This window comes from Drosophila miranda, chromosome 4, assembly GCF_003369915.1.
Source record: "Drosophila miranda strain MSH22 chromosome 4, D.miranda_PacBio2.1, whole genome shotgun sequence".
Taxonomy (NCBI): Eukaryota; Metazoa; Arthropoda; class Insecta; order Diptera; family Drosophilidae; genus Drosophila; species Drosophila miranda.
The window spans coordinates 18,478,774-18,500,559 of NC_046677.1; the positions used below are offsets into that span (position 1 = coordinate 18,478,774).

The 21,786-nt window shown below is 44.8% G+C and overlaps 3 protein-coding genes across 4 annotated transcripts; 2 read left to right on the top strand and 1 right to left on the bottom strand.

Annotated features, from left to right (window-relative positions):
- The first annotated feature begins 5,040 nt into the window (after positions 1-5,040).
- Positions 5,041-5,660, top strand: LOC108161151 (perlucin-like protein). The gene is made up of 2 exons (XM_017295372.2): positions 5,041-5,172; positions 5,231-5,660. Exons 1-2 carry the CDS (start codon positions 5,041-5,043, stop codon positions 5,639-5,641), a joined length of 543 nt encoding a protein of 180 aa, XP_017150861.1. The 3' UTR covers positions 5,642-5,660.
- A 2,859-nt stretch (positions 5,661-8,519) lies between these two features.
- Positions 8,520-9,710, bottom strand: LOC108161150 (endoplasmic reticulum resident protein 44-like). The gene has a single exon (XM_033392988.1). It carries the CDS (start codon positions 9,708-9,710, stop codon positions 8,520-8,522), a length of 1,191 nt encoding a protein of 396 aa, XP_033248879.1.
- Positions 9,711-15,863: 6,153 nt separating this feature from the next.
- Positions 15,864-21,666, top strand: LOC108164121 (lipase member H-A). Of its 2 annotated transcripts, XM_017299718.2 has the most exons (6): positions 17,764-17,996; positions 18,091-18,232; positions 20,591-20,739; positions 20,808-21,242; positions 21,313-21,517; positions 21,577-21,666. In XM_017299718.2, the coding sequence occupies exons 1-6, from the start codon at positions 17,951-17,953 to the stop codon at positions 21,638-21,640; spliced, it is 1,041 nt and encodes a 346-aa protein (XP_017155207.1). In that variant the 5' UTR covers positions 17,764-17,950; the 3' UTR covers positions 21,641-21,666. The 2 variants fall into 2 exon arrangements, with proteins under 2 accessions (XP_033249644.1, XP_017155207.1); XM_033393753.1 differs by lacking the exons at positions 17,764-17,996; positions 18,091-18,232; positions 21,577-21,666 and adding exons at positions 15,864-15,940; positions 16,049-16,178 and having other exon boundaries at positions 21,313-21,543.
- Positions 21,667-21,786: the final 120 nt, after the last annotated feature.

Consider the following 21,786-nt stretch of genomic DNA (forward strand, 5'->3'; position numbering starts at 1 on the left):
CGTTTGTTGCCAATCCGGGTTCTATAACCGGTATCGTTGGAAGGGAAAAAAGTATACCTGAAGTTACCCAACAGAATTCAGCTTTGAATTGAGTAATTAACAAATTTGTATTGTGATCGATTGGAAAACAACACTGGGCTCCGAAGAAATGTTTTTGGCAGAGGAGAAGCCACCAAAATTTGCTCTCTAGCTAATCATTGGTTATGCAACCTCCTTAACGAGGGTTTGTCCAATCCAATAGCATTAAAGGAAGCAGCACACATTTGAATCTACGGTCTCAACATACAAGTAAGTACTGAACATATTGCAAAGCAATTTGCATTTCTTTATGGCCCTTCCCACCAACAAACGAGCACTCGCAGACCCACTCCAACGCCCTTCGCAGTTCACGCAACTGCAAACAGCTAGCAACTTTGCTCAGTTGGCTGCTTTATGTCTTTTCATTATTGATGGCTTAATTCCGGTTGATTTATTGAGGCCACAAACAACCGGTCAGACGGCTCAGTCGCTCGGTGAGCCATGGCCCAGACTCCGGCCAGGACTCAGCCAGGATGCCATTTTGTATGCACACGTACCGGGCGGAACCGCAGACCCGCATCTGTGCCAGTGGAGAGAACGTGTTTAATAAACAAGACAAGCTAATATGCCGCAAAAAATGTTGGATCCAACAGTGAGACAATTAAGCGAAGTAGACCTGAAAGCCTTCATCGTTTGGGAATGTATTCCAAACTATCGCAGACTGGGCAGCATTTGTGAAAGGTAACATCTGAACCTGTTAATGAACTGAAGGGAAGCTCCCGATGGCCGGCACTCATTCTATCCTCCATTGATCCATTCGAGAGGATGAAAAACGGGCTGCAGATAGAGACTTGAAAAATGCAACAGCAGCTCCAAGAGAATTTGCAACAGAATCGAATCCAAACTCGATTTGTGCACGGTAATTAAAATTTAATCATTGGACATTAGTGCTCATTCTTACACACAGATGCACCCGTACCGTCGGACCCTTCCAGGGTGGTTGTCAAGAGCAATTCAGCGAGCGGGAAGGACTGGGAGGGGACTAGACCGAATGAATGGAGCTACGTACATATGCACACGGATGAGTGAGAGTTCGGTAGTCGGTGGCCAGTGAAATGAGCTCTTTTGAGGTTTGGCCACGTACACGTATCTGTACCTGTATCTGTATCTGTATCTGTATCTGCATTCAACGGCACTTTTGTGCTGCGTACTTTCAGGCATGTAAATGCGCATACCTTTCCCTCTGCGAGTGTGTGCGGATAACTCTTCGATTAAGAGGCTGGGGGCGGTGGCACTCTTGTATGCTGCTAACTGTTTGTTTTGTTGCCAAGGTATTTAAGTCGGTGCAGCTTTCGGAGCGGTTCTGTTTCGCTCCGCTTCGGGGTTTTTAATAGATTTCTGCTAATGACATGCAATTAATTTTGTGGTTTTTAAACCAGAAGCATAAACGTTGGGGAAAAAACGGACCCACATGCGCATCATCAAAGGATTGGGAGTTCAATCAGTTGGATTCCATTAGCGGGAATTTGAACCGAAATAAATATGGCACACCATACTTGTAAATTTTTTGAACTGCCCCACACATTTTTGTACACAAATAATCTGTGGGTAACCTCTTTTTGGTAAACTCAGGTTTGTTTTTACTTTTATCATACATATTCCTCTATTCTATCATTCCTCTGTTCATCGTGTCTTCAAAGTGCATTCATTATTGATTTCAATCACGACTCAACCATACCATATCTTATCCTTCTACGATACTCCAGACACATATTGGCATTCAATCGGATGCATCAAGAAAAAGCCATGTTCTCTACCAGGCGATGCAGGAACAGCCGACCCTTTGGCCTCCGGCCCATCTGCCATCTATCCCGAACTTTTATCTAACAACAAAGGCCGCACATAGAATACACAATGTTGGTCCTTCTGCCGGGAGCAGTGACCCATGGCCATGGCCATGGCCAAGAGGGAGGTGGCCGTGGTCGTTTCCGACAGTAAAAGGGCCTTGGATGGCAATTAACTTTATAACATTTGCATGGCCCATGTGCACTGTCCTCGCACTGTCTGTTGTGGCGGGTAATGCACGCCAGTTGATTAATTGGAAATTGCGGTTAATGGACGGCCAGATCGGAGTCGGCCTGGGAATCGACAATGGAGAAGATGACAATGAGCTGGCTAAAAGTTGCTCCGACCAAGAGTGGAGTCTAGACTTTTAATTAGAGCGGCCATCTGAGCCTAGAAGAGTGCCCCACTCGCACTCGGGGCGTGCTCGCATGCGAAAGTTTTCTGCGGAAACTTTGTCACTTGTTATTGAATTTTTGAATTTCTTCTTTTAGGCCACCCGAAAGTTGACAGATTTGCAGCGGAAAATTAACAAGTTCCGTGCTGGGAACATATTTCTCTTTTTTCTGCCAAGAAGCTGGGAAATAAACTTCATCCTGCGGCAAATCGAGTTGAGAAGTCGACGCAAGTAGAAGTATGCAATGCTAAAAATGTGCTAAAAACTATGTACACGGAAGAGCTGTTGAGTTCCCTGCCTGCCTTTTCGGCAGCAGCTGTTTCCCGTTTCCCGGAGAGGGCACGGAAACTTAAAAAGTCGTAGACGTCGCCGACAGTCTTGTGCTACGGCATTTTTATGTTCTTATGGGCAGGGTGGGGTTCAGTTCCTTCAGTTCTGGCCCGGATCGTTCAACAGCCCAGCAACGGTGTTTGTTGGCAAGTTTCACCGATGAGAACTTCCAGTTGTTTGCACAGCAGACGCATAACTCTGGGACTATTGCGGTTAACTCTAAGGAGCGGCTCGAAGTGCTTCTGAAATGTTTATGAAATATATCTAGTAAAGAAAATTTTAACCAATTCGGCTAACCTTTAATCACCCTTGACTAATCCTTCAGCACCTTGCACGCTATATAATACTGTGCTCAGATATGCTCAGATATGGTCCGATCCACCCTGCTCCCCCACAAGTTATCTGCCCATTAATACACATATGTCACAAGTTTCTACACCCTTGGCTGTGAGATTCCATTCGCTGTTTTTAGGGCAATCATCACCTATTCTGCGGGATAATCAATCGATTTAAATTCCCCGCATGCCCAGGCCGATGCCCAGGACTCAGCTGCCGATGTGCCCCGAGCCAATTATCATCTCTGATTTGAGAGCCCGGCCATCGGATGAAATTTTTATAAAAACACATAAACACCAATTGGTTGGCCCCGAGCCTGGACGCGCGGCCCAAACTGACCCCAATAAATTCGAGCAGCCCAGAGTTCACATGGGTGGCGACCCTTTCGGGGCCTTAAAGCGCCTGTTGATTTATGCAAAAGGGGATTAGTAGGGGCATCAGAATGGGCCTGATGCTCATGCCCCAAAACCACACAACATTGTAAGTATTTTCAAGTTCTTTCCCCAACTCGTAATGTCCTCCAGTCGTTTACATTTTTAAGCCCGACTTCGAGCATGTTCTGGGCCGGCACAAAACAAGACAAATGACCTAATTTCGCCACCAGAAGGGACTGCCGGATAATGCCGAGCCCCCAGCGCCGTGCCATAATATATGGCGCACAAATGTGATATTTATATGCGTTTCTTATACAGACGTAAACGCAAACATCCCGGATGGAGGTGCTCGCTGCCATCTACCATAAATCTATCGACGCATTATTACTCATACGCACAGTGTACTTTGTCTACGGTAATATATCAAGGCATTATGCTCGCTGCTATTCTGAAAGTCTCTTTTTCCTTGTGCTTCATCCATAATGGAGGATGATGAAACCATTTAATAGTCTTAAAGAAATTAGGGAATATTCTAAGACGAAAGTATGTATTTAAATGACGGCTTTAATTGCCTTTGTTTGTCCGTCCTCATGTAGACCGCACTTGTCCCCGCTGGAACCAATTTGAAATGGAACTACACACCGAACCACTCGAATGGAGCGGAGTATCAAGAGCCAGGTCCCGGCACTCAACTCTCGTGTGTAGCGTGACTTGGAATTTATGAACTCCATTTCGCATGTACGCCATTGTAAAGATTAATTGCCACAGCTCTATATACGCTCCCATTCTCTTTCGGATCCTGCTACCCACGGGGCTTGTTGTTATCATTCAAACGCAGGCCCTGTTGGGAGCTTTTTTGTTGCCCACTGACAGGGTGAAGGAGCACCCGGCAAAAGCCGCGAAGAGCAATAGAGCACAAGGAATGACATCGACATGCAGTCGAGTTATGGACCAGGCACCAGGCACCAGGCACCAGGCACCAGGCATCCCGGACTTGAACTTTGCTGAAGCGCAAACTTTGATTCGAGGAAAAGCTTGTAGAGCACTCTCAAATCTCATTTATTCGTATCTGGAAACAACAGCTCCCAGACTGAAAATCAATGCTCGAGTATTTCTCGTACGCATTGCCTACTTTTAGGCGCGTGCCCAGGATGATTTCATTTACCCCACTTTTGTACTCGCAGACTTCGTGAAGTTCCCTCCATGGTAATATTGTTTCTGGCTGCATTACAACCAATTAAGAGTGCCATGGCTTTCATTCAGGACGGCTCGGCCCACGGATCCCCATACTCGTAAGGAGGTACACAGGTCCCTTCCGTTCATTATTCTACTTAAACTTTGATGTGGCTCGTCTGTTTGTTGCTGCTGCGGGTTTTTACTGTATTTTAATTGGCTTTTTATTGATTCGACTGCGAAATAAATGTACTTCCGGGGCCATTTGAGAGCGCTCCAAAGGGTTCGGAATTCTCAAGTGCGGTCTGTGGCGGAAATTATGCCAACTCTTGTTGGTTTGTGGAAGTCAATGAACGGGCCTTGCTACGGGTAGAGTAACATAATTACTCGGTCAAGAAGTTCCCCCCGATAAGGTCGCCAAGCGTTACTCATGCAGATTAGTGGGGCTCAGAATTATGGCATTCCGGAATTGGCCATCATTGCAGATTAGATACGGTCTGAGTGTATTGGCCAATGCGAGTGCCAGTATAAAAAGCAGCGAAGACCTGCGAACGTAACCACTTGCTTACCATGGCTCATCTTTTGAAGATCTTTCTTTGGCTCTTCGGACTCTTCACTGCCGCATTGTCGCAGGTCAAGGTCGGCTGTCCACCTGGATTCACACTTATAGAGGAGAAATGCTACTACGTATCTCTGGAGAAGGTAAACTCCTACTTAAACCTACTATACGAGTATAGGGCTAATACTATAGAACTTTCAGGAGAACTGGTTCAATGCCCATCGACGGTGTTTCACGCTGAACTCCACTCTTGTCGTCTTCGATGATGAAAAGGACATGAAGGTGGTGACAGCCAGCTTGAAGGTCCTGGGCTTGCCCTTCACCAACGGCTGGGCGGACTCCATATGGACGGGCATCACATCGCTGGGAACCAACGGGCACTTTGTCCTGAGCCACGATGGCGGGCCCTTGGCCTATGCCCAATGGGCTCCAAATCAGCCGAACAATGCCACTGCCAACGAGTGTGTGGCCTATGCGAACAACAATGGATTCGGATACCACAATACCCAATGCGACTTCCACCAGTTCCCTTTTGTGTGTCAGGCGAAGAAGATTGAGTCGGAAAGTTATTTGTGCCTGAAGAAGAACCAGTTCGTGCAGATTGAACTGTGAATAGAATCTTGTACACGAAGAGTCTCATCAATTTATAGCCGTATAGCCGAGAAGAAACAAAATGTCTCTGATCTTTGGATCTCCCTACAAGATACTGTCCACGATTAAGACTATCTTTATATCAAACGAAACACCACACTAAATTAGCCTCATACACGATGTTTGTCAAGCACAGATAAAAGATAAAAGATACCACAGATATGTGGACATTTCGGTCATCTGCTGGAGTAGGCCCCGACACAGGCGAGAGGAGATATCATAGCCTACTTACGTTTTAGAAATGTATTTATGCATTTATCAAAATACTCACAAGTTGGCAAAAGTCCCAACGTGAAGGGAAATATTCCCTGCGCCGCGAAGGAGTTGCTGAGGAAACAAGCTCATTAAAAGGAAATGTTTTTCGCCAGCCAACTTCAAAGTCGACTTTTCAGAAAACTCTCGTAGAATAGAGAATGCAGAAAAGTTTGCTTAAGCAGCAAAGGAATGGAAGAGCTTCAGCGGAAGGCAAACAATTGTCATGCGACCACAACGAGGGCACAGATCAAAGTCGGGCTAACAGATACAAATCTCCCTCTGCGCCTGACAAAGCTTCCTGGGAGTACAGAACTCATTTAGAAAAATTATAATTACAATCAGAATGAAAGGCCACCAACACCTGTGTCAACAGGCCCCACGTCACACGTGTCCAGGGCCGGCAGGGCGCCTCCCCATGGACTAGCGTGCCTCGGAGCTCCGACAATCAATCATGCAGTCCGATTCTAATCCAAGTGCCAAATGCAGGCTCCACCTTCTGGCCAGCAGGCCCCAAAGGATGGCAAAGTCATTTTGGGCGGAGGCCAACAATTAATAAATTGAGCTTAATTAAATAAGAGCCAGCGTTTGCCAGGAGCTGGGACACAAAGGCTCCAAAGGCTGCCACCTTCTGCACGGGCGAATGCAAATCATTTTAATGCGTTTAATTAAAAGGAGGAGGCAGCGCACAACTTTTCCTGCCGACTCAAAAGAAAAGCGAAAAGTTGGAAATCATATTTACCCCAACCTCCTCGGAAACGGCTGCTAATGGAGTAAAGTGAGCACACACATCAGGACCCGTGCAAATTGAGTGCTAATTAAATTAAAAACCAAGTAAAAATAGTTTCACAAAAGTCAGCCCTCCCTCTGTCCCGTCCCGCTCTTGTTTATCTCCGGAGGATGTATTCCCGACACTCCTCTGCCTCTGCCTCTGCCTCCGCCTCCGCCCCTGCCTCTGCCTCTACCCCCGCCTCGGTCTTGTTCTACTTCTTTTCGTGTAAATGAGCTCGAACTTGTTGTGCAAATGGTTGATGCGCGTGTGTTCGAGCTACCAAAGCCAAGGGAGACGAGTCCCAAGTCTGAGACGGAGCCTGCAAGTACATGTACGAGCGAACACTGCACAAAATTGTACTAATTTTATGAAATCACAAATCAACATGTTGCTCTTGGTAGGGGAAGGGGACACACTTGGAGACATCATCGTTGTTCTCAGTAAATTTACTTCTTAAGGGGGAAACTGCTCAGCCCAGATACATGACCAACTGGCAACCGGAAGACCAACGTTCTATCCTCCTATCAGTAAGCGAAGAAGTCTATCAGTCCCATCCCCCAACCACTTACCGATCTCCGGCACACTATCTGCAGTAAAGAAGGGGCTATATCTTCTCAGAAGAGACTGTTAGAGGAAGGCACTGTGGATTGTGAGCTTCTCCTCTTCTGGAAACGGCAATAGGAAGAGTCCTTTGCTCTGAGACACTGCAGTACACTGCAGACAAATTTACGAGTACAATAATGCCCACTGGAAGACCATGAAACCATTTAATCGCACCATTTTCGTGCAGTGTAATTTAAGACATTCAAATCCGTAGCGAAGGAAAAACAATTGCAAATTAGATATGCGCATATGTTTGTGCAAATGGCAAACAACTTAAAAACCCAAAACAGGAAAGACAACGCTGAACAAGCCCCAACAACAGCACGAGAAGACACATCCTGCTCCAGTTGAAGCCCAGGCTCCGCCACAAGGGCAACCACGGAGCTGAAGTGATTGCAAACAGGATGAAAATGCAGCGAGCACGAAGAAAGCCAACAAACTGAAACGCTCGACCCGGAGCGGTAGGTGGCAAGGGGCAGCCGGAACGGAACGGAAACGGAAGTGCAAGGAGCTGCACAAGGCACAGAACCAGCAGTGGCAGGAGCCTCCTCTGTCGCAGTCAAGGAGCAAGCCGGCTAATGCCGACTGGATCTCTCTGGATCTGGAGCTGCCGGAGTTCCCGGGTGCACGAGTAGAAGCAGTAGGAGCATCAGCCGTGGCCTCAAGCGTGCTTGAGATGCAAAGTAAATGCAAAACCACAGCAAATTATGTCGAGAGGGGTCGGGAGCTGCTCGGAACATCGACTGTGCTGGGCTGGGCAGGGCGGGGCTTGGTTCTTCCCCGACAGAGAAAGAGTGGGAGCCCCGCCTGGGAGCCGCTCAAGTGATTTTACCGAGTGGAGTGGCGCCTTGAGCAGGTGTCTGTTTAACCATTATGTTTAGTTGCAGGCAATTTGTTCTTTGCCGTGTTGCCAAACTAAACTATTTTTCCGAGCTGCTCCAAGTTCCACTCTGCGGCTTTCGGCTGAACTACACTGTGCTGCAAGTGATGCGGTCGTCTTGTCCATCTGAAAAGGGTGTGCACTGCAAAGTAATGCCCAACAGGAGTATTCCGAAAGATTCACACGAGAATAAAGAGGGGAGCTAAAGAACGATTCAACTAACGATTGACAAGGTTCGAAATTGCATGCATCGTAGGGGTAAATGAAGTTTCAGGGATCTAGGAGAACTTTATTGAAACATCAAATGCAGAAGAGAAGCTATTGCTCACAGCTTATAGCTCGTCGTGGAGCAACGAGTAACGATGCTTGGAGGGACCCAGCTCCTTGAAGGTGGACACAGGCAATGAAGGAGCATCCTTGGCATCCTTGGCATCTTTGGTATCCTGTTCAATTACCTTAACGTTCAGAGCGGTTTGGTTACTGCTGAAATCCTGCATGAACTGCTTGAGTTTGCCCGGTATGTACATGTCTGAAAATTTGGGGAATGGATACATAAATTTGAGGGAGTCGATGGCTATAATGGGCAGGTCCTTGGCAGACAGGCCCATGTGCTTCACGGAGTGCTCGAACTTCCAGCCATCGACAGTGACAAAGTTGAACTGGCTCCGTAGATCGGCGAGCTGCATTTCCACAATCGACTTGAAGTCCTTAATGGACGGCACGTCCTCGGGCAAATGGAAGAGCAGCAGAAGCGGCAGCCTCTCCTCGATCAACTCCTCCACGTTCGCGAAGTTCACCTCCCGCACTAGAGGCACGCACTTGTCCAATATCCAGGGCTCTACTTGCCAGGGGTCTGAGAGACTGCCTCCATAGAGTTCATCCTGTCCGTGAGTTCGGGCGATGTCCGGACGGAACACCAGAGCAGGAAGTTTTCGGGGGAATTTTTCGTGCTCCAAATAGTCCCCGATGCGCAAATAGAAGTCACAGTCGTTTTTAAAGCGATCCGCCATCATTTGGTAGATTCCATAGTCTAGACTGTCAGTGTCCGAAATGTAGGCGATGACGGCCCGCCTTTTGGGATCTATCCTGACTAGATCATCCGGATCTTTGAACTCGAAAATCTGTGAGCGAAGCTGAGACTTTACAAATTTCACAAGGGCCTCGGTGGTCCTCAATCCCCGATACTCCCGGCGTACCGGCTGGCCCCTGTAGAACAGACGCAGTGTCGGGAACTTCTGTATATCATAGAGATCAGCCAGCGCCGGCTCCTTAACACAATCCACCCGTCCCAGCTGCACTTTGCCAGGCTCTGGAAACTCCAGCTTAAGCTGTGTGGCAGCGTGCTCGAATATGGGCACCAAGCGCCTGCTGAAGTGGCACCAATCCGCGTAGAAGTTGAGGAACACCACTTCGCTCGAGAACATTGTGCTGTTGATGTTCGCCGCGGTGATCTGGGTCACATTCGAGAGGCCACCAGGCTGGTCCTCCACCTCGACTGTTGCCCATAGGAGCTGCACGAGCATCAGGACAGCAACGAATAATTTCATTTTCGTATTTTTATGTCAGCCGTTTCTATGATAAGTTGACAATCTGAGTTGCCAGCAAAAGTTACCTGAAAATAATAAATTTGAATGAAGACTAACTTCCAAAAGCCGTACGAAACTTTAGACGTATGTTTATACAGAGTATAGAGCACATAGAGTTGACAGAAGACTTTTTGTCATTTCGTGTTTGGCAGTTCGAGAGACCTAAAAGATTTGTGTAGTAGTTGATAATAATGGTCTAAGAATGGTACGATCCAACAAAAAACAGGGTTGATATTAAGTAGTAGAAGAGACAAATATTAAGGCTACCTTTTCTTAGCTCTGTATACGCATATATTAATACCATCCTAGTGAGACCCCTACTAGAAGACTTTGTTAGTATAAAAAACAACCAACAAAATAAAAACGCACAAAACAAACATTGTTTTCAAGGGTGGCATCAATAAAAAGGAATGAAGCACGATATTAGGGTAATAGCAGACATTTCATATCTCTACATTTCGTATCGCAGAAGCTTATACTCGAAAGTGCTCGGCAATAACATAAGAAATGCCAGCTGCCTGTCAGTCATTAAAGGGTTAAGTATCGCCATATCAAGAAGACCAAATATCTAACGAAAACAGACAAACAGCAGGCTTCCGCCGGCCCACTCCGGTAATCGTTTGGACCGAGTGCAAAAGGGCTAAGCAAATATTTGCAGTGGCAACCTCGCAAATGAGCTTCAAGCCCCAAAGACAGAAGGCACACAGAAGCTGTGGACGGCTGGATCCGGGGCAGGGAACGATGTCGTTGTCGCTGGCATTTCAAAAGGACCTATGCTCCGGCGGAAACGGAAACAACAACTTTCCCGCACTCCGGCGAGCATTGCAGGCGGTCCCGGGCTCCTTGTCGTGGCTGCCGTTTAATGACATTTTTGCGCCCATTTGAGCTTCCGCTGCCTTCCTGGTCTGTCTGTGTGCGCCTGTCTGCCTCTCTGACTGACTGTCGATTTTTGCAATAATTTACTTAAGAAAATTCTAAATATGTTTTCCAGGAGCCTCTGCTTCTGCCACTGCCTTCTGTGTGGCAATTGTTTATTGCATCAGTCCGTCTGAAGACGATAAAATGCTGTGAAAATCCATCGGGAGTATCCAATAAATCGTTGTTTGCTCAACCTCATCCTCAAGCTCTCTTGCTTGACCTTCAAAGCTCCTGCCGTGGCCATCCCATCTCCGTCGGCTTTTTATTGCTCCGTGTTTGCCTGTATTTGCCTCCTTTTGTCTGCTGCTTGGCTTTTTCCAAAGGGTTTAATTGTCCTTTTTGTCCGCCTTTTGTTGACATAGGTGGGTCGGAACGAAGGACCTGCCCATATGCTCTTCCAAATGCTCGTGCGTATTATGAATGGCTTTGGGATCTAATGTATTTTTTGGGGGTACGGGTACGGCAACAACAAGAGTGTTAATTAACATGTATAAATCCGTCGCTGATAGACTGGAGGCAGTAAATTTGAGCTGATTTAGGTGGTAATGGGATCGTGAGGGTTGGTCCACGGGACAATTGCGATGAACACTTTTAAAGAGCCGTTGAAAAGCGGATTATGCTTGATAAATTGCAGGAACATAGCTAAATCTTCAGATTATTACAGATCCAGTTCTATGTAAGGGCCGTGCCAGTGGTTAAATGTTGCTTTATACACGATAAATGTGTGTTTTGCAATGAGTACTACCTAGAGTGTATCTGGGCAATACCTATCTACTCTTGCATTATAAAATATCCATCAAACTTTCCTGCCTTTTCACCAAACCATATATTTCGATATGGAAAGTCGCTTTTCACCTTCACTGTCCTCCCTCTGTCCTCTGTTGCTGCCTTTGCGGGGCTTTGCATAAACCATATCTGGATGGCCAATAAATCCACAAGCTGTAAATCTCAATAATGCGAGGCGGAGCCATTAAAAGTCAATGGAAATCTGAGCGGAAAAAGAGCTTGTCAAAACGTCCGCATAATTCAGCCGGAAAGCTTCACGCCATCTCCTCCGGCTCTCCGGCGAAGTGGAGCTGCACTCCCACTCGGAGCTCCTAGTGCGATCCGAGCCTGAGCTCATAATTCTCGCGCTTCCCGACATCAGATTGAATTTTCGCAATGAATGCGACTTTTTGCTGATGATAGATGCATTTGGGCGCCAGGCGATTTGTTGCGCATTCTTTGGCGCAGTGCGAATACGACAATTTATGCGACTTTGTAATGCAATTCATAAGCTGCTGCACTGTGCAAGCTGTCGGTGCCGCTGCCCTGCACCGAAAGTCGCGATTTATTGTTCTGCCAAGTGGCCAATGTAAGCAGAGAAATTGTCCATCCAATGCATTCGATATTGCCCGGGGCAAAAACTCCTTTATATGATAATGCCAACTTCATTTTCCATAAAACGGAATTGAGTCTTTGGCGGCATACAAAGTATAACAATCAAAATAAGCCACGAACCAGATCGTCCGAGCCCCATTTCCCAACGTAAATAACATAAATCCCATAAATGCGAGTATTTGATGATGAATAGCAAATATAACCATGTCTTTCTGCATTTTTTCAGCATCCTTTCCACATCCTCTTCATCCCAGTTCTCTTCGGGCTCCATTACATGCCTGCTGCAAGTTTAATTATTGAGTTGGCACTGCCTCTGGCCCGGCTCATACTTCAGTCTTGTTTGCTCAGTCATTTAGCCAGTCTGTTATTCTGTCAATGTTGACAGCCACCGTCGCCGCCGTCATCGCTAAACGCCTCACTTGGCATTCCTGTGTAGCGTGGCAAAGGGTGTGGAAGAGCATTAAAACAATTTTGTTAATTAAGTAGGAAAAATTGTTAGTTTATTTACTCGTCAACTTTGCCAGTGCCAAACACCTCACATTCGCAATCTCTTCCTCCTCTTCCCTGCCCACTGGCTTTTTTCCTGTCGTATCCTGGCAAGTTTTAGAGTTTGCTTAAAATTCTCAAGTGCACAATTAATTAGTAAAGTTGGGCCAAAGGAAAAGCCAAAGGAAAAACAAAAGCGCAAGCCGTTTTCCACTCCCTCATTCTCTGTCTGTCTCTCGAGCTGGAATTTATGGCTCATTTTGATTAGACCCGTGGAAAAGCATCGCAAGTTTGCGCCAGTTCTAAACTACGAAGAAAAGCTGTAAGTAGCCTAAGCTCTTCCTGATTATTTCCTCAAAGAATCCGTCGAGTGTAGGCGGAAAATTGAAAATTGATTGGGACTTGCATAAGTAACGAAAGCGATTCCGTGGAATTCTCTTCTTGATTGTATTTTTTGTGGGTAGGCTCTTACGATTGTTGGTCAATAAAATTAAATTGTAATTTGATTTAACTATGCATTGAAATGGATGAGTGGACTTGGAAATGGCAATGCTGAGGGGTGGTGAGAGGAGTTTAAGAAAACGCAAAAGAAGGAAATGCGGAACCCAAGGAACCGAAATTAAATACTTATTCTCTTGAATATTTTAGAAAATTAAATTCACAATTATTACGCCAGCGCCACGAACTACTCGTGGCACGGCGGCAATAAATGGAACCTGCAATTCCCAAATTCGCAACATTCATCAGCAACATTCCTCGTAACATTGTATTCGCAGCATATATGAAATTTACAAATTCGCAGCATTTGTGCACAACACCAGTTTCCCAAGTTTCATGATTAAAATTAATCCGGCACACACACACTAATTGCAGTAGTAAGTGATATAAGTTTTAAAGGCTAAAACATATACCTGTATTGCAAGGGACATAACTAACATATGTACATATATCGCGCTGCACACTCCACGCACTCGCTCGCCCAAAAGGGGAAAGGAGCTAGCCACCCAAACTCACTTCCCCACAAAACTAATACTATGTCCTTATACTGACTGAGTATCGTAATATACCTACAATATTCTCAAAACTATTCGCACTACGAGTAGTAAGGCATTACATCCGACGATATTTCAGCCGACGTTACGCCTCATATCACACCAAATTGTTCACGAAATTTGTGCTCTAAAGAAAATTAAAATTCACATGGGAAAATTTAACTTGCGTTGGTTATGGATTATTAATTCACACTTTCAAATTGAGTAATTGGTAAAGCAAAGCTACAGACATGTTTTCGGTTTTCTAGGCTGGTTAATTTCTGTTGGAAATGATATTGAAAATTGCAGCAAATTTTTGAAGGTGGCAATGCAAGTCATCGCAATAACTACCTCGGATTAAAACTTGCACTGAAAACAATGGCAGGTGGACAACATCGAGCGATATAAAAACTAGTTCAGTATCACTGCAAGTCAGGAAACTGTTATGCAATCGCCACCTATTCTGCATTAACCATGGCCAGATGAATGAACCATCCAAAACAATAACCGCAAGTAAGGTGGAAACGATACAGCAGATTGGCTGAAGTCTGCAACCATGACAGACAAAAGAAAACCCCAAGAAAAAGAAGGGGTAATAGTGGCTAATGACGAATCTTTGATACGCTTTCTATGGCTAGAGACCCTTGAAGTCAGTGCTCCAGTGCTACCTCTAATTTTAATAGAGGTTACGGTAGTTCATTCTTTGCACATTTTGCCATATACCCATCTTCAAAAAGAGTATAGAATGCCATACATGAAAAAACTAAAACAATTGCGGTCCTCTGGGTTGTCTTCTCACTGCACTTCACAGTTTTCGTTTTCATTTTCATTTGCATTGCATTTTCATTTTCCCTCCCATTACAATGCTTCGAGTGTATCAAAACTCTAAATGTTTTGCTGACTCTATTTGACTTTAGCCCCGTTTTGCGGTGTTATAGGCCAACGAGCTCATTACTTTCAATCAGCTGCATTAGCCAGGCCCAACATTGTTTGCTTTCGTTTACAAGTGCTTGGAAAAATCCGTCTGTCGGCAGTCGCGGAAAAGCATTTTATGTCATTTCCTTTTTTTCGGACTGGGCACTCCCTAATTGTAACTTGTCTCTTGGCTTTTCACTGCCGTGGCCGTGGCCAGAATTAATTGCTACTACATCTGCATGGGCTGACAATGCTTTTTACGAGTACCTTTTATTTTTCTTTGACAGTTCGTGAACTCGGGGGCTGGGTTGTCTCTCAAACTATTGCAAAACGTGAGGGAGAATCGGTTGAAGATGCCATCTGTTTCACCTCAGATAAACACCTCTGGGAAAAGTCGGAAATAAGTGCTGGAAAGGTAAGACCATGGCCCCAAAATAAAGAATAAAATAAAATAGTATGAGCTTTGCATTGACATTTTGAAATTTCCCTCAAATATATACATATTTACACATATGTATACATATTGATCAAGATCAATGGCACACTTTTCAGCAAAGCATTAATTTTTTTAATTTTTTTATCCGCTGTCGCTGTCTTATTTAAGTTGGTTGAAAGCTCCGCCTGCATGTCTTCGCATTCTTTTCGCCTGTGGATGGATGCTGCTGGAGCCTGCAGGTGGCCAAGTGTTGCAATCAATAATTGCGCATAACGATATAGAGAATTGTGAAACCCATTCAAATCTGTCGTCGATAATAAAACACCAAGAGAAATTCGCTGTAGAAAGCTCGAGGTTTCTTTAAAAATCAAACGTACCTGGTGGAAACTGCATGGATTTGAAATGGAAACCTTTGACTCAAATTATAATCTACTAACGCGATTAAAGAATACAAGTCCTATCTTAATAGGGAACTCTTGATACAAGCCCAAAGATTGTTTAATTACTTATGGATAAGAAAAGCCCGTTCTATCCGTTCGATGTGAAGTGGATTGTCTGACGCTTCTCTGAGTGTAGCGAAGCCTGTGCAATGATATGGAAATCGGGGTTTTCTGCTACACGCAACACCTCTGCACATGAAACCGAAATACTCGCATGAAAACAAACAACAACCGACTCCCCTCAAAGCAATGTCACCCAGCCGCAGACCCGGTGCCGGGTCGTTCGTGAGTGCCATTTTCGGTAGTTTTTCATTTTTTCGTTCGCTTCTTGCGCGGACGCAGCTTTTAAAAAGCTCTTAGTCTACGGCCTGATAACTACTGGCACAGTACCCCACAACCACAACCGAGTGGCGCATTCAATTAGAAGCGAGCCTCCCATTTAACCCGATGTGTCGCTCATTCCTACGTGATTTAAATGCGAACTTCGTGAGACTAAAGTAATGGCCGGGCTCATCGCGGTGCTGTTGTCTTTACTTTCCCTGAATCCACTCTCAGAGGCATGTAAGTGGGGATGAGGATGATCGCGACGCCGATAAGGACTGTGTGATTTGTGTGCATAAATACTTATCGTATACTCAACGCGTGTTTCTCCGCGGTTTCTTTTTTTAGCCAACTATCACATAGAGGCGTTGCAGTTCTTCTTGCGTAATGGAAACTTCGATTTGAATCCATTCAACTGTCATTTATGGCTGTGGGAAACGTGTCCCAGGCGGTACATAGGATTCCAACTGTTCACCAGGTGTGTTGCAAAAGACTTTAAAGTGTGGTTCCAAATATAACCTACATGGATGGGCACTTACATTCTATGATCTACTACTGAAGTTGTGTAATTTTAAGAAACAAAAGTTTGACTACAAAAAAAATGGTACCGGAAACGCAGAATTTATTTTGAGATTCTTTAAAGTAGAACCTTCTAAATATTCAGTTCGGTAAGAAACGAAGGGTATTGCAAAATTTGCTCATTATAAGAGCTATTCCTCCAGATGATCGCAGAGAGCGAAGAATTATGTTTAATTCGCCAAGAGATCTCACAAACAAAAAGGAAAGATGGTAATCCTTTTTATTCAAATATTCGATAAATCCGAATGGTATTAATTATCTGCGAGGAATTTTAGAATTCTACGAACTTCGTTGTTTGGATACGTAGATATGTACACAGATAGACTTAAAAAAGATTATTCTAGAGATAGGCATTATATCCGTATACGCTTTGTGTATAACATTTAAATATTTTAAAATGTACAAATTATCTTGATATGCTACAAGCATTTTTTCGAGTACATATCAGTGGATTTTCGATCGGATAAGAAGCATTTACTACTTTCGGAATCGTATTGAAACAATTGCTTGTTGGCCAACATTGACCGCTCTAAACGTAAACACTTTCCAATCTTTCACTTTTCTGTGCCCATGTAAGGCATGTGTGCTTTGGTTTAGCCCATCATTAGCCTTCAGAAGCCAAAAGCAATTCATTCAGGTCGCAAGCAAGTGTGCGAAAAGATTTGGGATTGATAACATTTTGCAACTGACACAAAAATGAGCCGAGATTTGAAAACAAGCCCCAACTACGAGTATGGAAATAATGTCAAATCGAATCGCGAGAATTCGCATACCATGCGACTGGTTATGTAAATGAAACAAGGGCGAATTACGATCCGCAGACACCATGAAGGAGGCGACGGCATTGAGTTGGAAAATGAAATCAAAACATAAATTTCCAGATGAAAACTCATAATCAAAGTCAGTGCAACGCGATGCAGCGTTGCGTGTGCCATGGATACTCATTTCTCAGACGTCGCCAGGCAGACACCCGGCCACGGCAAGACCGAAGTCGTTCACGTTTCCAGCCAAGTTGGAGGCGGTCGAGGCAAAGTCAAGGCAACAACCGGCAGAGCAGAGCCCATTCTATGGCCAGTTTTTGCCGTTGAGCTCCCGTTGCGCTGCCGTTGCCTTGGACTGCAATTTCCCCGGTCGCGTTTTTCACGCTGCGCATTCGCAGCGCGTCGCGCGAATGTGCAAGACGTTGTCCGGATGTGGCCGCGAAACAACCAAAACTGAAGAGTTCAATGTAAAGGATTGTGGTGAAGTCGAACGAATCGGCGAAAAAATATGTGATCAGAGTGCAAATTACCGATTAGTGGACAATTTATGCGGAAAATGTAGAGTGGAATTGGTTTATAAATCAAAAAAAATATGTGAAAGAAAGAAACTTCAAAATTAAAGCGAGTTATTAATAACGTTAATATCGTAGTATATATAAAAAATTATTTAAAATTTTAAAAACGTATAACATATACAAAACAAAGCAATACTATAATTATATATATTTATATCTCATCGGTCTATGCAATAAACTTGTATGAACAAAGTGAAAGCCAAATTGCAAATATCTAAAGTGAAATATTTATATCCCGGACAACACATCTGAATGCAGTTTTATTTAAAAAATTCCACACTGCCATCAGAAAGGAAATTTATTCAAATTAATCAGAGAGTCCGCCCCAGCTAAAAATGAAATATCTTTTCGTGCTTTGCCTTTTCACACTTATTGCCAAAGGTACTACCTACGCATATAGAAGTGCGGAAATTAAACCAAAAACATATCAATGGGTATAGACCATCAGTACATAAACCTGCACGAACATTTTCAGATGTCCAAGCATTGCTGATAAACCAAATGGACTGGAAGAACCTCCTCAGCAGCGGTGCCCTGGACCTAAACGTCTTGCGCTGCTTCCTGCGCGACAAGAACTTCTGCCCCAGTCCCCATATCGAGCATCGACTGTTTGCGCCGTAAGTGGAGAGTGGATTGTGGGGCCACGCCTTCGATGATTTAGTATGTGAGCGATCGGGGAGAGTTCCTGTAGTTCCTCTTATAGAAGATGTACCACAGTGCGGGAGAAAGTTAAATCAGGTGTTAGGCAACTCGATTTCCTCACTCGGTTAGTGTGTCATCGCCCAAAATACAAAATACAGAGTTGTGCGACAAGAAGGATATGGCTGGCGAATACCAAAAAATAAGAGTGCAATTAATGGGCGAGCAACTTGTTTCGCAAACCGGACGCTGACCCACTAAGCAGAGATGCTCCGAGCTGCACAAGGCCTGAATCAGCCCCACTGACCGCTAAACTTGGTCGACATCAATAGGCATCAATTGGAGTTAATAATTGACAAATAAAATGTTTAACAAACAACGGTCGAAGTCGTTCAACTCGTCTGGCCCAACTCTGCCACTGCCAGACAACTCCCGATCACCAGCTCCGGTCCAAAGATGCGCTCTTGGTATCACCATATCCGGAGTGCAGTGCCGGCATTGTTGCGGTAACATGAGATGCTCGAGACGATTACACGTGAGGACCGTTTAACAAGTCGAAGATTGACGGTTGAGTAACATTTAAGAGTTACGGGACTAAGACATTCATTATTGGAAATGGAAGATCGAAGCTTTCTTTAATGGCATGGAGGATTTCTAGAGAAAACAAAGGAATGGACTGCACTGAACAACTCCGGCCGAAGGCATGTCGCATCCAAAAGGGACATCGATTTTGCACTCAATTGTGCCCAATGTTAACACCAAAAACATCGCCCTTCTATACTGATCCACAATATCATAAAAAAACGAGGGGGAACGTTGTGAGTTGCAGCGGACACCGCAACTCTACAGTTATACCCGATACTAAGTCAGTAGGAGAGAGAGCCACTCCGGCAGACGCCGTTAATTTGAACGACACGACAAAGAGTGCGTGCGAGAGAGACAGAAAATCAGTCTGAGCGTGACGTCGGGGGCTGCGTAGCCAGTGCAAATTGATTTGTTCCTTTTGGCTATAAAAATGATCTGATCTGATCCAGATTCAGCAATCTGATAGATATGATCATTATCTATGATTCTGCGTTTTTAGTTTTCTCGTATCCTCAATATTGTGGATGCAACAGATTTTCGTCCTTTGTGGTGGCGGAAGGGGGTGGGGCGAAATTTTGAGATATACGTTTTAAAGTGAGATTTAACAGGAGTGCGGATACCAAATTTGGTTACTCTAGCCTTAATAGTCTCTGAGATTTGTGAATATCCCCAGATTTTCATCCTTTGCGGGGGAGGAAGGGGGTGTGGCGAAATTTTGAAGCAAACTCGTCTCGGTCCGATATATTAGGAGTGTGGATACCAAATTTGGTTGCTCTAGCTTTTATAGTCTCTGAGATCTAGGCGCTAATGTTTTACTCTAAGCAAAGCCGGCTATGCTACGTGTGTGTTAGAGAGAGACAGGGCGAGAAAAAATGAAATTGTTTTCTTGATGCTGGCTATAATAATAATACGATCTTATTCAAATTCTGCAGTCTAAAAGATATGGTCATTCTCTACGATTCTGCGTTTTTGGTTTTCTCGTATCTTTAAAATTGTGGATGCCACAGATTTTCGTCCTTTGTGGGGGCGGAAGTGGGCGGGGCGAAGTTTTGAAATATTTTTGTAGCAGTGACATATCACAGAAGTCTGGATCCAAAAGATCGTTGCTCTAGCTCTTATAGTCTTTGAGCACTAGGCGCTAATAGGGACGGACAGACGGACGGACGGACAGACGGACAGACGGACAGACAGACATGGCTCAATCGACTCGGCTATTGATGCTGATCAAGAATATATATACTTCATGGGGTCGGAAACGATTCCTTCTGGACGTTACACACATCCACTTTTACCACAAATCTAATATACCCCAATAATCATTTTGAGTATCGGGTATAATTATATGTACATACATATATTAAAATAATTTGTCTTATTGACTTACCTCATTAATCTGGTTCTCTCTCACAGCGAAGTTTTCACAAAATACTCTTTTTTTTTGTCTTTTGTTTGTTGTTTGTTTATAAAGATAAACTCATCTGCAGTTAAGGGTGGGATTTCCTTCCCATTTCTCGTAATTGAAAGCACATTAATTTTTCACCGATCTGGGGATTATTGCGCTTATGCAAGTGTCGGAGATCATCCAAGTTAGATGGAATAATCAGTAGCTTTTTCTGCTACAATTCCATAGTCACTGAAGTGTGAACATCTGCAGAGTTACATAAGTGGCCGTAGTTCCATAGTATGTGATTAAGCTCAACTTCAATTAGGTGCATTACAATTTAACAAAATCGCTTCCGTCTGTCTTCTAGGAATGGGCCACGTCGCGGAGTGGCTTTGAATGTAAAATCCCCGACGACTCTCCACCAGGGCGGCTTCGGAAAGCATCGGGAAACGGTCTTCATAATCCACGGCTTCAACGGCACAGCCATTGACGTGCATCTGCAGTTCCTGAGGGATGGTTAGTGGCGTGACCGTGGCCATGGGCTACCAGATGGAACGTTGATTTTTCTCATTGTCATTATACAGCATATTTATCGCGCGACTTCAACGTGATTACCGTGGACTGGCGGCCCTTGACGCGATATCCCTGTTATCTGCATTCCCTCATAAACACCAGACTCACGGCGCAGTGCACAGCACAGATCTATGCATTTCTCACCCATTATGGCGCCATCAGAGAAAAAATCACCTGCGTGGGCCATTCCTTGGGGGCCCACATCTGTGGCATGATCAGCAACCACTTGACCAAGAAGCAATATCGCATAATCGGCCTGGATCCGGCTCGTCCTCTAATCGAACGAAAGAAGAGCAACACCTTCCGCCTATCCCTCGACGATGCGAGTGTCATACAAGTTCTCCATACAAACGCCGGATTCCTCGGCCAGGAGGACAACACGGGGCACCTCAATTACTGCGTAAACGGAGGGCGTATTCAACCGTACTGCAAGGGAAATCCCATTAGTAAGACCTCGCAATATGTTAGTCCAATCTGCTCTCATACCAATTTCGAACCAATTTCTTCCCTTGGCAGGACGATACCGCTGTTCGCATTTCCTGAGCATTTGTTACCTGGCCTCGGCCACGTACAAGCATAAGAAGTTCGTGGGCGTGCCCTGCCCCAATGGGTGTCTGAACATCAGCGGGCCCAGGCGATTGCCAGTCAGCGGTAAAATGAATCCGTTCGAGTTTGTCTCGCTTCTGCGGGAGTACCATATAGGCAACGATGCCCCGGACGAGTAAGTGCCAAATAAGGTTTTTTTTGTATTTCAAATGTATCAAAAACACATGCTTCCAGCGCCCGTGGCTGCATTTGCATAGATGTGCCTTATGCCAAGCACTGCCCGTTCACGGATATGTAGGAGCTGGCCACTAACTAGGTTTTCACTACAAAATATAGCTGTTGGCAATAAATTGAAGTACAAAATATTCTGTTGCCGTCTTAGTGCATTTTTGAATTTATTTATCGGCCCTGGGCACGCTAGTTGCGTGCCACCTGCTGGTAGAT

Bases quoted from the DNA above. Each gene is read 5' to 3' on its own strand.
- LOC108161151 (XM_017295372.2), top strand. From the start codon at position 5,041: ATGGCTCATCTTTTGAAGATCTTTCTTTGGCTCTTCGGACTCTTCACT. The intron at 5,173-5,230 runs GTAAACTCCTAC...TAGAACTTTCAG, and splicing joins ACTACGTATCTCTGGAGAAG to GAGAACTGGTTCAATGCCCA.
- LOC108161150 (XM_033392988.1), bottom strand. From the start codon at position 9,710: ATGCTCGTGCAGCTCCTATGGGCAACAGTCGAGGTGGAGGACCAGCCT.
- LOC108164121 (XM_017299718.2), top strand. From the start codon at position 17,951: ATGAAATATCTTTTCGTGCTTTGCCTTTTCACACTTATTGCCAAAG. The intron at 17,997-18,090 runs GTACTACCTACG...GAACATTTTCAG, and splicing joins TTTCACACTTATTGCCAAAG to ATGTCCAAGCATTGCTGATA. The intron at 21,243-21,312 runs GTAAGACCTCGC...TTCCCTTGGCAG, and splicing joins CTGCAAGGGAAATCCCATTA to GACGATACCGCTGTTCGCAT.